Source organism: Panthera pardus, unplaced genomic scaffold, assembly GCF_024362965.1.
Source record: "Panthera pardus isolate Hobbes unplaced genomic scaffold, ASM2436296v1 HiC_scaffold_17, whole genome shotgun sequence".
Classification (NCBI taxonomy): Eukaryota; Metazoa; Chordata; class Mammalia; order Carnivora; family Felidae; genus Panthera; species Panthera pardus.
Window position 1 is genome coordinate 98,108,996 of NW_026526732.1, and position 18,118 is coordinate 98,127,113.

Consider the following 18,118-nt stretch of genomic DNA (forward strand, 5'->3'; position numbering starts at 1 on the left):
CTTGCTGACAGCTCAGAGCCTGGAGCCTGCTTCAAATTCTGTGTCTCTCCTCTCTCTGCCCCTCCCATGCTCACGATCTGTCTCTGTCTCTCAATAATAAATAAATGTTAAAAAAATTTAAAAAAAGAATATAATGGAAACAAGTTTTTGTCACTTAATAGGCTTACCCATATAGGGATAATTGATTAAAGGCTAACCTATATTACCATTAGAAACAATTTCCAAACCAAAGATGCCTCAGTATAAATTACTAGTATTTGACTTCATAAACCTATTAGCATCAAGATGTCTTCTTACAAAGAAGGTAGAATTAGAAGAAGTATTTTAATGTTCAAAGAACACGTGGCTAAAGAAATATTGATGGTCTTTGCTAAAGGGTTTTTCTGAACATGTCATGCTGATATTTATAGCACATTGCATAAAATTCCCACTCTATAAATGCCATTTTCTATAAAATAATCAGAAAATGGAAGATACCATATGAATTCATTGGAAGAACATCAGAGAAGACCTTCCTGAAAGTGAAGGAAACAAACCATTGTAAATGTTCCTCCTCCTCAGTTTATAATCTGACCCATGCTGGTCAGCAGCTGTCTATTTTTCAGACATAGTAAAGGAGTAAAATTGGAGCATTTTTTCTGCTTGTTAGTGCACAAGGGTTTTCTCTGTTGTATTTTTAGAAGTCACACATATCAGAGCTTTTCTAAAGACACAATTTAACCTTCTATTATTTTCACCAACACTGTGCCAATTAAAAAAAAAAGTCAACTTTAGTTATCAGTACTATTATCTTGAAAGTGAGTATTTTTGAACTTTTATTACCCAGGGTTCCTACTCGTGGGTTTTTGTTGCTGTTCACTCCTGGGAATTAGCAGCTACTCCATCTACATTAATGATAGGGAGTGGAATTACTCATTTTTTTTTCTACAGCCATGAGGTCTGTGTTAATTGCTAATTTCCCTACTCAGTGAAGAGTAATTCAACATACTGATAAAAATTTTCCTCAAAATTGCAGTATCGTGCTATATCTTTTAAATATGCTATGTTAAAAAGTCAGATTTTTAAAAAATTCACTGGCATCTTTTGAATTACAGAATATTTATTCCTAATTAGAAAAATATATCCTGGTGTCTACAGTCCTCGTGTCATTATATGTTAAATAGACGTGTAAGTTACTAAGTTGATATTCGTTTAAACTTTATTGAATGTGAGCATGTTGATGTGAGATAGATGAAGAGTTCTTAATGTGTATCTGTTTCCATTTAATGTCCTAGAATCTACTATTTTTAAATGGAAGTATTTGGTTAAATAAGTTTGTTGTGTTATCCTAAGGATTCCTAAGAGAGTCGTTTTTACCACAGGGGAAAAATCTCCAAATTAAGCGCCTGTGTTGTCAAATGACTATTTATCTGTGTCAAGGGTCAGATGATCTATGTGGCCAGTTAATCTGAATATCAGCTGACATAGTGCTAATAAGTAGCAGAAGAAATTCAGAGATCAAGGGTGATATTTTTCTTTTTGTCCTGCTGTTTTGACTATAGTTTCTCATTATTTATCTAAGTTCAAAAAGTTGAATTATGTCTACTTATCAGAGGATCTTTTAAACATTTGAGATTGATAATATTCTCTTCCCTTATCTGAACTTTATCTTATAAAGTAATTAAGTCATTTTTGTTCATAAAACCATATGGCTCCCTTTTGCTGAATTTATGATGATGACAATTGGTTTCAAATAAATAAATGAGAGAATCTGCATATCCAAGAAACTGCAAGAATCACATATCTTGCTAAATGTTCTGAAAATAATAGGGAGCATATACTCCTATGATTAATATAAAGGAAGTCATTCTTTATGTACTATTTCATGTTAAGGATATTTAGAGCATACTTGCTTGACTTTTAGATGAATATTTAAGAATAAATTAGGAAGATAGTTGAAGAACAGACTTCAAATAAATAAATAAATAAATAAAATTGAACTTTTACCCCACAGTCCAGAAATTAAATTAATGTGAGGTGGGGGGGGAGGGGGGAAGCAGATTTAGGCATAAGAAAAAAGAAGTGCCTAATAAGTGGACATTAATGGTGAGAGAATGAGCTACATGTGACTGGAAGAATTCACCATTTATTTGACCTTTTTTTCTAAGGATTGTTACATTGCATAAGTTATCAGGTAATTGTAATTTATGAGCTTAAATTTATACTTTAAGCATTATACATATATAAATATTATATTCACAGAGGGTGCAGTTAGTGGAAATGTACCCTCTTAAAGGAACCTGGTATTAAATAGTTACATTCAAACCAAAACTAAAGATATTGTATAAAAACCAGAGATGGAGAAACTGGTAAAGAGAGGAAAGAAATGTTAGACATCTCATGAACTTTCTTTTGGGATAGGTGCATGTAGGTGAATGTGTGCATGCGTGCACACACACGTGTGTGTAGAGGGAAAATATTTGGTCATAAACACATTCTCAAGTAATCATGGGAGGAATCAGATATAAGTTCACAGTTGATAATCTATAATTACTAAGGTTTTTAGAGAGTTCTTATTACAGCATTTAGACAGGTTATAGTTTCTTTTACTTTAAGGGCCACACAAACTTTTTCAGTATCATAACAAAACATAAAACTTAATCTAAATTTTTCCAGAACATTTTCTTTAAAGTGGCTTCAGTTTCCATCCTATTTCTATAGAATTTCAAAAACATTAAAGCATAAATTAATCTATGGAAATGTATTAGTTTCTAAAAAATCATTCTTTGTATGAATCAAACCATGGAGAGGTATTTAGAAGATGGCTAGAAGAGGGGTGGCCTGGGTGGCTGAGTCATTTAGGCATCCAACTTCAGCTCAGGTCATGATCTCGCAGTTCATGAGTTCAAGCCGCATGTCGGGCTCTTTGCTGACAGCTGGGAACCTGGAGCCTACTTCAGATTCTGTGTCTCCCTCTCTCATTCCTTCCTACTTGCACTCTGTCTGTCTCTCTCTCAAAAATAAATAAAGATTAAAAAAATAAATTAAGAAAATAAATAAAAGATGGCTAGAAGAAACAAACTATATTGGTCACTTTATGTGAATGATTCAGAAAAGTTTCCATTGAGGAGAATTCCCGTATCTTTATGGTAAAAATGTCTATTGAAAATAAGTATGACATAGATTTCCCTTGTGGTTTAAAATAAGTATTGTTAATTTTCCAAAATCATGTAGGCTGTGACCTATGGGTTTTCGAACTCGTGTAATGTCTTAAAGCACATCAGAGAACATAAATCTTTTCTGTGTGCTTTAGATTTTTACAATTTTCCCACTGCATAAAAATGAGCAAAATCATCAATATGTCTTTCATAGCTAGAGTAACTATACATAAATATTGGAGCACTGGTAAATTTGTACTTTGTTCAACCCTAGACTTTATTAATTCTCTTATTAGTCATATATGGTTTTCATAAACTATACTTCATGTATTTTCAAGCTCACTCTATTTATCAAAATTTATCTTCTGTCTACATAAAGATATGCTTTTTTATACCCTGATTTTGGCAATATTTTTTTGCCAACGTCAATTATTCTTCCAGGCTAATATTTCATATTTTTTAGTTCTTTATGATTAACCTAAGTTTTACTTCCTAGGTACATCTTTAGTTCATCTTAAATAAATATTCAAACTGTGTATATGCTGTGATGGTCAGTTGCAATAATATTAATAACTAATGGAATCTAACATTTACTGAGAGCTTATTAAGTGCCTGACATTTTACTAGCTCTTTAAATGGAATATCTACTTTATCTTCACTATTATCCTATTTCGTACATGAGGAAACTCAGTCTTAGAAAGTTTAATAATTTTGCCCATGAATCTAATGATGATTTATTTTCAGAGCCAGCTCTTATATACTATGATTCCCACAAATTATATGAATTTCGTACAAATTCCAAACTGAAAAAATAAAGGTAATTTTATAATTTCCATATAAAACAATGCTATTAATAATGATTGTTATGGAACAAAATTGAATTTTATGTTGGACCTTTTGGGAATTACCTTTGAGTTTTTATATTTTCTGTCTGGTATTGAATTTTGATCTACCTCTTGTTACCACAAAAAGTAACAGCAATTTAACCATATTTTTTTGTTTTCTAAATCTAACTACTTCAGTATTTCTTTCAGCCCCTACACAATTATAGTTAATTTGATACACTCATAAATCAAAAAGTAGAAAAGGTAGTGATTCACGTCAACATGTAATTAAATTTAGCCAAATTTAATTTATTTATTTTGAATTTAATAATGAACATGCCTTTCCTTGGTACAGTATATATCTCACTAATGTATTTTGATAGGCTCTCCTGTCATTCTCTCTCCCGTAATCCATGTTCCTCATCATGGAATCCTCATATCTACCTCCCTCACCGCCCTTTTTAAATGGCAACTGGTGCTCAAGTTTGTAGTTTAAGTCAGAGTGCAGCAAACTTGCCCTGAGGCTAGTCAAGCATGCAGTTTCCAAATTCTAAAATTATTGTACAGAAAGTCAGTGTGAAGTCAATCCTTTCCCCCATCTCACCTTCCCACCTTCCAGCATCAAAGCTGACGGCGAGTTGGTATTGTTTTAACCCTGAAGGGATCTTGGACTAGCTGAATTGTGTTTTGGAATCAACACATTAGGGTGATTTTCCCCCCCAAATTGAAAAATAAATCCTCTGGCAATTAAACACGGTTTTTAAAATTTGTGATTGTGTTTTGTTTTGTTTCGTTTTGTTTCCCTATAAGCAGAGCTTAGTTGGGTGAACCATGACTGCTTTTCTAAAAACCTGGTGCTTTGAACAAAATGATCAGAATGTAATTTATAGATCCTTTAGTTCTGTTAGAAAGGAAGAATCATGATTCTTATTTCTTTTAAAATGTCTGCATTTTGTATCTGATCAGTAGGCTGAAATGGGCCTCTCATAGCCTAATTTAATCTTGTATAATGGTTCGTAGAGAGAAATAATTTTCCTTTATAAGTAGATGTTGATTATGGAATATATTCGGTAATAAATGGAAGAACTTGAATTTGCTTTTACCATGTCCATTATATATACAATGTTTTAAAACTAGGTTTTAAAGGCAATTTTCTTTGTTTTAATTTATAGTATGTTGATATTTCAATGAGAGACACATGGTAAACATAATATTCTTATCCAGATTTTATCATCACAACTCAAAAACATAACGTGAAAAAGAGTTTTGAAATCAGTGATTTAAAGTAAGCAGAGACAAACAGGAGTTAGTCTTACTTCATTATCTGGTGAAAGATGTATTTTACCATTTTTTAGACTTCCCTTAATGAAAAAGGATATGGAAGTGTTTGGCTACATCTGTATTTCTGTTTTTGATTTTCCCTAATTCAGAACAGTAACCATGGATCACCAATCTTGCCAAACAAATGCCAATGTCAGGAACATATGCCAGTTATTGTTGTTCGTTATATTCCCTATTCTAGACTCTAATTCTGGTTTAACTAATGATCTGAGGGTAAATATTTTCATGGTAATATTGATTTAGAGCCATGAACAATATGAGATTCTCCTTATTCTCATCATACACTAGAGTTAACTCCGTGTTTCCCACTCTTCTCTTTGTGAACTTCACCTATTGCAGATCCATATTTCTTAAAGACACATTATGAAAATAACAGCAGTGCTTGTTTTGCATCGCGAGCAGAGAACACAGTGGGAAGAAAAGAGAAGCTTTAGTGAATATAAGGCATGAGCAGCCACTGTATTCTGTGCAACTGAGAATTCACCTCTGGCACACCTGGTGTAAGCTCAAGTGGGAGAGAAGAAAACCAAAAGAGAAGCAAAAGTGTCTGACAAACAGAGCCAATAGCTGTGTTGCAAGAGGTGATCAGAATTTGAAATTGAAAGTTGAGGGAAAATACTTTGATAAGGGGATGACATATCTCAGCTGCTTAGAAATGAATGCTCATTTCTCTGTAGTGTGACACATTGCAATTTGAGTGGCATAGACACTGGGGAAACCAGTTGCCCTTTCATGGCTGGTGGGAAGTGTTGAATCCTTATTTTCCTGCTTACTAAGGAAAGTCCAACCTTGAACTTAACAAAACAAGCAGCTGTAACACTTCTTCCAGACACTACGTGTGTGTCACTGACAGATCTGAGATGGATGGTTTTCCTGGAGTCTTTGCAAGGTGGAAAGCAGAGACCCAAGACAAAGCATCAGGCCTAACCAATCCTCAACAAAGGGGAACACTTAAAGGAATAGCGTGCTACTTTAGGATTGACAGGGCTGAGTGAAAGATCCGATCCTTCTCTGATTATTATTTTATTCAGTTTTCAAGTGTAACCCGTGTGTGATTGCAAGGTGTAAATATGGTGCATATACATCTAGTGAGGTACCTCCCTTCAATAGATGGCAACTGTTTTATCATCAGAAGTACTGACATAGCCATCCTTCTCAATTCCCACTTTTCGTGATCCTTTTGAAGAGCATGCTTATTATTTATTATGGGTACTCATATTTATATGAGGAAGTATTCACGTAATTTCTCTCTAAAGTAATGGAGCTAATGGAAATATGAAAGATCTACTTAGGCTATGAAATCAGAAGATGCTGCTGACCCAGGATAACCAAAAGGTAATGCTCTTGGAACCCAGCTATTATTCTGCATGCAGACAGCTCAGCAGGATGCACTTGCTCTGGGGAACACCACGCGTGGCCTCATGGTGGTGCGAGATCTAATCGTGCGACTGCTCCCTTATGTGAGGCAGGCCAGTTCACGTTCTTTCCATAGCCAGAGACATGAGAAACGGGTGAAGAAAAGTTCTGCTTTTTTTCACTAAAAAAAATGTTTTGTGATCCAAACTTCATATGTGAAGGAAAGAATTAACTCCTAAAAGTCTTAATTTTTTTTTTTTTTTTTCCAAAACCAGATACTTACCATGGTGTACATTTTAGGTATCTCAGTATCAGGTCTTCATTGCATATTTTGGAAAATACCTTTTACTCTCTTCGTTCTCTATTAGGTGTCAAAATAAATTTCTTTCATTTTGGTGGTATGGACTTGTCTAAAGATTCTGCAAGTAGCTTGTGATGGTTTCATGGCTTTACTTATCAAACGGAAAGGAAAGATCAAACATTTAATGAACCATGTTTTTCTGTATGATAACAATTCTTTTGAATAATATATCATATAAACTGGTAAAAATGAATGATTCCTTTAGACACTTATCAGTTTCCCAAGTAACTGCATTATGTTCATTTCAAAGTCCACTTTCACCTACTAGAGATAAGATGAAGTGTGAAAATAATTTAATTTCACTGCAATTAACTTAATTTCACTGCTATCAAACAAACTAAACACGTTTGATTTCTAAAATTTCTGTTCACTGATTTCTTAACCCACAGAAATAGTGTTTCAAGGCTTTTTGTCGATTTCTGTGGAAACTCTGCTATGTTATAGTTTTATTTAAATCTATGATTTGAAAGGAAAGAAGTGTGGACTTTTTTATTTTAAAAAGTCACATCAGACTGGAAACAGGGCTAAAAATAATCCACTCTTCTCATGGTTTTGTGAAAAGAATGTTTCTGCTTTCTTAAAATAAATGAGGATTGTAAGACCAACTGCTAACCAATCTTTGGGGAGCATGTGACAGATGATGTCTGTAAAGCTTGTAGGGTCTCAGGGGAAAGGTGCTATATATAAAGAGAAGAGCTCTTAAAAAATAAGTGCTTATGTGAAGGTACACTGCAGTTCCTAGTTTGACATTCATATTTTCACAAGCTGAAAATAAGGCCTGAGTAAAAAACATTTGTTGGGCTTGTCAGGCTTGAGACAGTAAGCCTCCTCATTTCAGAATGATGTCCTATGGAAGGAGACCGATCGTTTTCCATCACCTCAGTCCCACCCTTGGTGCAATAAAACACTTGAGTGTTCTGGACAGCTTCCACAACTAGGCACAAACCTCTCTGCTCCTTTACAGTTCTCGGCCTTTCTTCCCCCAGGCCCTCCTTCCTGCAGTCGCATGAGTTTCAGTTCTGAATGTTTGTGTCCCCCACCCTTACCCCTCACATGCGTCTTGACTCATCATGCCAATGTTTCTGAACACTTTTTTTTCTAATCCCCACCACTTTCTCAAACTGTGAGGCATTACAGTCCCTTCAGCAAAAATTAAAAAAAAAAAAAATTCAACTCTTTAAAAAATATCTTCTTTCTTTAATCTTCTTTACCCTTCACACACTAGATAGAGGAAAACAGATTTTTTTCCTACGGTTATGTTACCAGGAATGGTAAACTCAGTTCTTGTCTGCAGATAATTCTCAACTCCTAGTTCATGTCACTGTGTCAGGATCTGGTTCCCAATTGCCCTCCATGGATTTCATACCTCCAGTGTGTCATTTCTCTTTTATTATCAGCCACAGAATCCTATCCTATTCACATATATTATCAAATTTGTCCCTTCTTTTGTTTTTAACACTTTTTAATAATGAATATATAATTGCACATATATAATATTTCATATAAAATAAAGTGATTATTTTTAATTTACTCTTTTAAATGTCAGTATGAAGAAGGGAATGGAAAGGTCTAGCAAAGGCATTACATGAAGTGCCCAGCTCGTCGAATAGGACCCCAGAATTACTTTGAAGAACAAATCAAAGATCCTACTACCTTGTATTCTAAAGCTCCAAAAATTTTTCCAGATACCACTTAACTGTGAGTTTCCAGCAACATGAAATAGTTTCAAGTCCCAACTTTTCCTTGTTTTTGTTTAAGATTACAAGGCAATGTAAACCATCTTAAACACAAGAAAGTTCTGAGCACGAATGTAAAATTATGTTTGTGATACTTCAAATCCATGTGCTTATAACTGGCAATAGGGAGTTTACTATACAACTAGAAACTAAGCAAATTTGATCAAATTATAATGGAGTTGAAATTTATAGCTAGAATACAATATGCTTAATTTAAGTCAATTTGAGTTAGAATGTATATGGAATTTAAGTAGACAGAATTCTCTCTTCCCCACATTCCTTAAAATCTGATATAAAAAGGATTTAGTATGTATACTCGGTAACGAATTCTGCACATTTTAAATCATCTGTTTCTAAAAAAAGGGTAGAATCCAGTATAATTTAGAGTCACAAAAACTATAATTTAAGAGCACCAGAATCAAATTTAATCACAGATTGAAAATAAAGGCAGATCAAGAGGATATGTGGATGAGAAACAATGCACATAGAATGGCATAGAATGATTTGTCTTCTATGAAATAGTTCATAAAGGATGTTGCAAGAGTCTTTTTCAAAATGAAGGAAAGGTAATTTGGGCACTAGTTCCATCACAGGTGTTTTGGGTTAAGCAGTCAATTACCGTGGGTTTATAGGAGAAAAAAAAAAAGCAAACTGGAATTTATGCAAACATCTTAGAGCGATATCAACATTAGACTGATAAACCCTCAAATGAATGTTTTTCAAACTGTGTATTCTGGAGGGAAACTAAATGCTCAAATTTGGAACCACTTATCCTTATAATATCAACATGCCTCTGAAGAGCTGTTTTATGTCAGAGCCTCCTTTAATAACCTTCTTTTTAAAGAAATAAACATTTTGAAAGTCACATTTTCCGAAAAGAATGGCCTGAGATATAACACTAGTAACTTTGGGATAGATCTTTTGTTTGCCAGTCTACCTTCTCAGTGACTGTAAATTTGAAATGGATGGTTGTACCCTTAGGCACATGTGAATACAATCCCCTGACCCCAGTGCTTATACAAAGTCATAAGGGTCAGAGTAGCGGGTCTGAAAGTCTCAAATCTCCAGCTTCAGTTATGGCAAAATTTAGTAGGTTAGAGTTCCAGCCTCACATATTTCCCTCTCAGATTTTTGTGTGAGAATAATAATCATTTCTTTAGAAGGTATCACCTGAAGCCCGTCTTTACTCACTGTGTAGTTGATGAAACTGAGAAATAATATGCCCATGTATTTGCTGCTCAAATTGTTTCATTTCTCTATACTCACTGGGACATTGTCCTGAATTTATACTTTCTGGGTTCACCTTTTTCTTAGGATGAATTCTTTCTCATGAGGCTGCTCTATGCTCCATGCCTAGTGCATTAAACCTACCAACGTTCTTGTTATGGCTAAGCATGCCTAAATCCCAAGGAGATGAAGGCTGGGCTCAAGCTGGTGTCCTTATCATTCTTTTATTTAATATTCTTTTCACTACCCAAGCCCATTTCCATTTTCACTGTATATCAATCCAATCCTTAACCCTTATATATCTATTGATTTTAGCTAGAAATCAAAAATAAGGATCACCTTTGAAAAATAAAAACACTATGATACACACCTACATAAAATTTTTCTACATCAAATGTTTTAGGGAGGCTTCCTTCTTTTTTTTTTTTTTTTTTAATTTTTTTTTTTTAACATTTACTTATTTTTGAGACAGAGAGAGACAGAGCATGAACGGGGGAGGGGCAGAGAGAGAGGGAGACACAGACTCGGAAGCAGGCTCCAGGCTCTGAGCCATCAGCCCAGAGCCGAACGCGGGGCTTGAACTCACGGAGCGCAAGATCGTGACCTGAGCCGAAGTCGGACGCCCAACCGACTGAGCCACCCAGGCGCCCCAGGGAGGCTTCCTTCTTTATATATTTGCAATCTCTAAAACATGCTGGGGCGCCTGGGTGGCTCAGTCGGTTAAGTGTCCGACTCTCAATTTCAGCTCAGGTCATGATCTCATGGTTTCATGAGTTCAGGCTCTGCGTTGGGCTCTGCACTGACAGTGCAGAGCCTGCTTGAGATTCTCTCTCTTCCTCTCTCTCTGCCCCTCCCCCACTCACACTGTCTTGGGTGTCTCTCAAAATAAATAAATAAAACTTAAAAAATATTAAAAAAATAAGACAAGCTGTACTTTTAAAAAGAAAATTCAACATTTTCGAATACATTTTATAAAAGATTCACTATTTTTAATACATGCAATATAGTCTGGGTCCCATTAGCACTTTTAGCGAAAACAACTGTTCGGCCATTCAGAAGGTTTAGTCAACATGATCAATACAGGTATATTGTGTCTGAAGGGGTGATCACATAGTTAATGTTCTATTGGTGTAGCTCAAGACCCAGAGCAACTGAACAAGCATTAACTTATGGAATCTTAATAGTCACCTCGTTGCTGAAGTAAAAAGGAAACCAAAAGGAAACTTAATAATATCAAAAGTTATTTTAAAGGGAGTTCACATTGGTTTGAAGACTACTTTTCTTCACACACAATATCCACCTTTGTCAAGCCAAGAAACCCATATTTGTAACCAACACACATCTTTACAGTTTTCAGAACGTAAATCTTCAGGGCAGTATTATTTCTGCACAGATAAAAATTAAAACTTTGAAAATCTTTAGAATGATAATAAAAGATACTCTCTAGCAAACCAAAGGAAACTTGGAACTTTGTGTTAAGTGCTTATTTAACTATAAAAGGGGCAGTGTGTGTTGTAATGAATGGAAAACAGATTTTACTCTATTCCATTTGTGAACATCTTGTGGCAACCTATTTTAGTATTAGAGAGATCATATATTAAAAATGATTTCTGCAGTCACCAATGTATACAAGTAAAAATTTGGTTCCTGTTAAATTAACACTTCATTAAAAAAATCAAAATAAAAGCTCAACAAATACATTTTATGTTGTACTGCAAGATAGAAAAAAATTTTGAAGAACAGATTGCCAGTTATTCTATTCCATAACAGCTAAGTTTCTCAGTTCTTTCTTTCTTTCTTTTTTTTTTTTTTTTCTTTTGCTGAGCTCTCTGTCACTGGAAACATCTTAAACCAATTTCAAGTGCTACACCTGAATAAACATGTTGTAAAAGTGTTTATGTATTGAAGTGGGTCAGTTCAAGGTATGGTATTTGGCTGGAACTTCTAATTTCTCTTTTTACAGCAAAAGGGCTGCCAGAAGGAGGAAGTCTGAGCTGAATTAATACATTTGTTACAGTGGAAGTCGAATGGAAACTGCTCTGACCACAAATCAAACTGCCTCTTTCATTTATGCCAGTGATAGAGTTTTTCTAAGAAATATAGACTCTGGCATAGAGCCACTGTAAGTTTGCATTTAAAAAGAGGAACCTATATGCTTATTTGTTTAAGGTTTGCTGCTTTGATTATTTGTAAATTCTTTGGTAGGACTGAGCCTAGTGGCGTTTGTGAGGCAGATAGCCATTTTCATAACTGTGGGAACTGAGTTTTCCTGAGACGTTGTAGAACAATTGATGAGGATACGGATGCAGCTTGGATTAGCACGCACTCTTCTTTTTTCCCTCCTTTTAACCAATACCTCCACATTTAAAGGACCTCTGTGTCCCTCTCAACAGCTGCACAGCCTCACATGACACAGTCTCATTTTCTGACGGTAGAAGGTCTCTGCACAATACAAGTATACACAAAAGTGTTTATGCTGCCAAAATAAATTTTGTTAAGAGCAAGAGTTTATTTGCTAAAATGCCATTGATGCCGTTTCAAGGACTTGTTTTCCTTCCCTTTCTTCTAAGGTGGGTCAGGTCTTATAATGGACTGAGGTTACTCCACAGTCTTTACTGAATAAATATTTTAAGAAAACATGCTCATCTCTCAGGGGGCGAGGCAGAGTCAATCATGCACATATTTCAAGCCACATTATATATATTACTCTTAAAAGATTGGTAACTTCTGTATCTAGAGTAGAAACTTTGCATGAGTTTTTAGCAATTCTCAACTAAATTTACAACCTAAGGTTAAATAGTTATTCCTCCTTGGGTGATTTTCATAGAACTAGATATCAGACTAGAACTGGAAGATTATATATATATATATATATATATATATATATATACATATACATATATATACACATATATATACACACACACATATGTATGTATCTGAAAATTATATATATATATTTCTTTATAATCATATATAAATTACATATATTTATATAAATATATATAATTTCAGTGATTTTTTTAAATTAGAAGAGCAGAACAAAAGTGAATTGTCAAAAGGGGAAAATAGTTAACACCTAACTCCTAGAGTATCTGTAGAATCAAATTAATTATCATATGGAAAACACTTAGAAAAATGCCTGGCACATATATTGTCAATGTTCCAAATACATTTGGCAGTACTGTAAGTATTAGTATTACTACCCAATGGGAGAGGTTCTTTATCAACATCTACTTCTAGTCTCTAAGACACCTTGACTTCTAATGCATTCCTGTACAGGCTCTGGTTGCAATCATTCTCTGATACACAACCACACTGACAGCCTCAGAAGGGTCTGGGATGCAGGCTGATTTAGAGACAAAGGTGAGTCTCCAAACTCACCTGGAGTCTTGTCTCCTTTCTGAGAATCTCCAGGCTCCGTTAACAACTTGTGAAATCCTTTCAGGAAACATCCAGGTGTGTCAAAACTCAGAAAGGGAAGGACTCTGACATTTCCATGATTACTTCAAAATACTTCTGAGGTTGAGAAAGAGCTGGAATTTAAAGCAAACCTCCATCCCCAGCAGGGACTTGCAGAATGACCTGTGAAGAGCTTTTAGTGGAGCTATAGCTTTGTCAAGTTTGCTGGGCACAGGCCAGAGGTGAAGGGGGAAGGCTATCAGCACTAATTAACACTTGAAAGGCGTGCAAAAGCTGGAGAAAGTAGAAACACCCAGCCAGCCATTCGGCTTTTATCACTTAGAGGAAAATTATAGGGCATTTAATGCAGAAGAGCCCGTAGCTAATATTTTTGAAATTGTTACTTAATGTGGACATTTCCAGGCTGATGGTAGTCAAGCCTTTCCATATAAAATATTGCTGACTTCCAGGTCTGAGAAGGATCAGCTAGTGAAGGCAGCCTGAGGGTGTTCTGTGGTGAAGAATGAAGCAAAATGGAAAACCAAGCATGGATAATTGTCTGTAACAGCAAACGCTCAATGTTTATAAAAATCTGTGGCCTGCAAAGAAAACATTCTGATCATGTTTGAAAAAGTAATGTTACTTTTTCAAAGTACCCTCAGAATTCATTCACGGCAGGTAAACTTTAGCTCTTTTCATAAACCAAGTGCTTGTGCGTTCCATTCTAGGACGAAGTATCAATGTAAAATCCGCTGGTCTCGTGGGAAGACATGGGCCTCAGTCAAAACAACCGTTCATGGTGGCCTTCTTCAAGGCAAGTGAGGTACTTCTTCGATCTGTGAGAGCGGCGAACAAACGGAAAAATCAAAACCGCAATAAATCCAACTCTCATCAGGACTCCTCCAGAATGTCCAGTGTTGGAGGTAAGATAAAACCAGAGCAGCAGTTGTGTGCAGAGAGTTATGGGGTCATATGTTGCAAATCAAGTAGCCACGATAAATTTACCCTTTGGATATACCTTTGTTTGGTCTATTAAATCATGCAGCAATGTTTCGAACATCCTCAGAATGTTTCATCACTGAATCACTCAGTTGTGCATTTCAAAGTAAGTACGACTCGCCTTTGTATGTTGAAAGATTCAGTTCAAATTAAAATCAAGCTGGCAGTAATAAAATTATGAAATGGCTACGTCAACAGAGTCTAGCCAAAACTGAACTGCACAACTTGCTGAGTTGACATCTCCCAGAACCTCTCAAATATGGATGGGTAACCAGGTAGATTCAACAGAAAAATACTTCTTTAGTGCTTGAAGCGATACATGTGAATCATGCAGTTTACATTTTTTTTTCTGACAATAAAAGCAGGACAGATTAAATGGAAATTAAGATAATATTTCCATTTCCACTAATTACTTGGACGCTATTGTCTAGATAATCTGCTTTAAGTATGTGTATGTACGTACACACATACGTATAACATTTAATAACAAAATATTACAGATGCACAATTATCCCAATGTACTTGCAAGTTAATCTATTAATTGATAGAAAAGGAAGATAAAAGTACAGTAGCTTGGAATGAATGGTTAACTGCCAAAATCTGAAGTTATTGAATCATATTATTTACACTAGTAAGTACCTTGTTTAGTACAGGCTGCATACAGATTTTCGTAAGCCTTTCTTAGATGGAAATGATGGCTATTTTATTCCAAGAAATTTTCTTTATCTATAAAAAATAAATCTGTTTGAAGGGGAAAATTTACCCTAGAACATCCCAACTGAGTACAATATGTTTGTTCATTTGAAAAGTATGTGTTCTATGTTAATGGCCACCATATGGAGTGTACTTGCCAGGCACAATGGATGAGCTGGTGAACAAAACAGACAAGATCCCTGCATATGGTATTCAAACAAATTAGATGCTTTACTCTTCCAAAAAGACATTCAGACAATATTTGCCATTATTCCTGAAATCTTCATTTTTTTCCCTCAATCACTTGAAACTGACAAATCATACTGCATTTTTTTGTTACTCACATGTATATGTGTGTTAAGAAATGATTATAAATAAAACCAAAATAATACGTTTTATTAAGTTTCTTACACCTGGGACGCTCCACAAACATACTAAGCTGGAGTTCACTGGAAGCTTCCTAAGAAGTCTATTTGATGTATCCAGCAACAGAAATGGGGATAGATTTCTTTATGAAATTACATTTTACTAAACTACATACTACATATAGAGCAATGTTTTAAAATAATTTTCCAACAAATAAGTTTAGCCGTATTTTTCACTTGAAAGTAAAACATGATATTTGTGCCTTGTTACAAAGCTATTTTATAAAGATCTTCACAAGATATTTAGTTTGGCAAAAATTATAATTGCTTCATATGAAAGATGGAGAAAAATAACTTTCTAAGACCTTTTCTTCCCTGTAAATACTAGCCTGTCAAAGTTGTATATTTTTCTTTTCATGTAGAATGGTTCTGAAATTGGTTGAAATGTTTTTAATTTGATGTAGCAGACTGCATTAAGAAAAAGTTTTGTTAACCATGGATAGAATAGTGAATAATTTTTCAGGAAGTCACAAAGGGAAAAGTGCAAGTTGCATACTTATTATTGGAGCTTGTAACGACTGTGGCAGAGGCGTTCCAGAGACTGAAATCATCAAAGTTCTTTTCCCTGTTGGTGAACTCTATTTATCTTCTCTTTCTGACCACAAGTAACAAATGTACTTCTATAACTAGAGATGAATAAAACACATGGAGCAGAAATCATGTAACTTTTCACCAGTTTCCTAACACTGTTTAGAGTACAAAATTATTCTAATACAGACCAATATTTTCTTTTTAAAAAGTTTGTCATTGGCAGCCATTTCTGTGAAATATGTGGTAGATGTTTTGGAGCATGTTCATATTTTGATAATAAGAAAGAAAGTAGCTGGTTTGTGTCTAGGAGACGTAACCTTTCAATAGGTAGTAATCAAGCAGACGGGAAGAAGTCTCATAGGATTTGGCCTAACAGACAGGGGTTTAAGGAAAGGGAATGCTAATATAAACACAAAATTTGATACTTAGGAGACTTGAAATGCCAGTGAAATTTTAAAATTATTCAAATATAAATAATAAATGCTGTAATAGCACTAAGCCTTTACAATAAATTACTGTTTGAAGACTACATGGCTAAGAAAGAAGCCAATGGGGGAAGAGAGTTGTATTAGATGTTTACCTGATTGCATTTTGTTCTTCTCCAAAGCATATTGCCAAATGTCAAAAGTCTCAGTTAATGCAGGAGAATTAAAACCCAGGTCATTCTCACTTTCTCTACCCAATTTCTTTTCTATTTCAAAGATTCTTGCCTTCCAACTTCTTAGTAACCCTTTGTTCTGTAGGCTCGCTCTATGGAAGAGCCTAGAACATTGTCTAGCACGAAATAGGAATTGTTAAGTAAATTAATGTGTCCATTGTATGGAAAAACTAAATTCCTCTTTCAGGGGAGTATACACAGTGCCACAGTGCCCAGATTTTCTGTAGAACCTGTCCCTCTTTGTTTCTGTTCAGATTTTTGGCAAGGAGTTTGAGCAGACACATTGCGGGAGATATTGCCTCCCCGTGAGGCAGCACAATGGATGTTTATTTGAATTTTACATGTGGAGGAAGGAACTGGAAGTAATAGCTATTTTATTAGTTAGGTTAAAAATGCTGTATGTACTAGGTTGATAAGATTGTAAAGAATCTGCTGAGAACAAGATGCTGTTCTAAGGACTATATCAGTGCTGAAAAGAATAGAGTATTAAGAATTTGGAAGAACTGTAAGACAAATGGCAAGTCCTGGTTCACTGCAGATCTTGAAAAGTCTGCTTATTGTGTGCTGGATACTCAGTGTAGTTGAAGGTGAATCTAGTCATTAGTGGCTCTGCCTAAGATCTTGGTGATTTCTTAGGCCAACTAGTTCAAAGAGTCATTGGAATGGAAACATTTTGTATGTATTTTCAACTCTGATAGTCACTATCTTTTGCCTAATACATACAATATAAAGTCATGCCTCTTGGACAGACTGATGTTAATCAAAACCAGAAAGAACAATTAATTACAATTATTTCCCCAAAAGGTTTTATATCATGTAATTAACACATATTTTCATTACATAAAAATAAGCAAATAATAAGCAAAACTAAAATTCTCTCTCGATCCCCTAAGTACTTTTGAAATAGGTTACTCTGATACACATATCAACATGGTATTTGTACTTCTTTGTACATGTATTTGCAAATCTTTTCCTCATTATATACATCTCTTGTGGAGAATATATTTTTACATAAATTACATAAACGATATATCTTATGTAGTTTTCAGGACTATTTTAGAGCAGTTTTAGGTTCACAACAAAATTGAGAGGAAGGTACAAAGATTTCCCACATACCGCTGTTCCAGACATGCTTAGCCTCCCCCATTATCAACGTTGCTCATTAGAATGGTGCCTTTCTTACCAAGGATGAATCACAAGGAAGAATCTATAATTTTTCAAAGTTCATACTTTATATCAGGGTTAACTCCTGGTGTTGTACCTTCTGTGGGTTTGGACAAATATATAATGACATGTATCCATCATTATGATATCATACAGAGTACTTTCATTGTCCTCAAAATCCCCTTTCCTTTGGCTATTCATCTCTCTCTCCCCTTAGAAACCACCGGTCTCCTTATTGTCCTCAAAGTTTTGGCTTTTCCAGAA

At 34.9% G+C, this 18,118-nt stretch overlaps 1 protein-coding gene across 1 annotated transcript in view; it reads left to right on the forward strand.

The window, feature by feature from the left end:
• BMP5 (bone morphogenetic protein 5) overlaps nt 1-18,118 on the forward strand; it is a 116,063-nt gene that overhangs the window by 83,060 nt on the left and 14,885 nt on the right. The window contains exon 4 of the mRNA XM_019457461.2: nt 14,113-14,307. Within this exon, the coding sequence (XP_019313006.1) occupies nt 14,113-14,307 (195 nt within the window). The remainder of the gene's footprint in view (nt 1-14,112; nt 14,308-18,118) is intronic.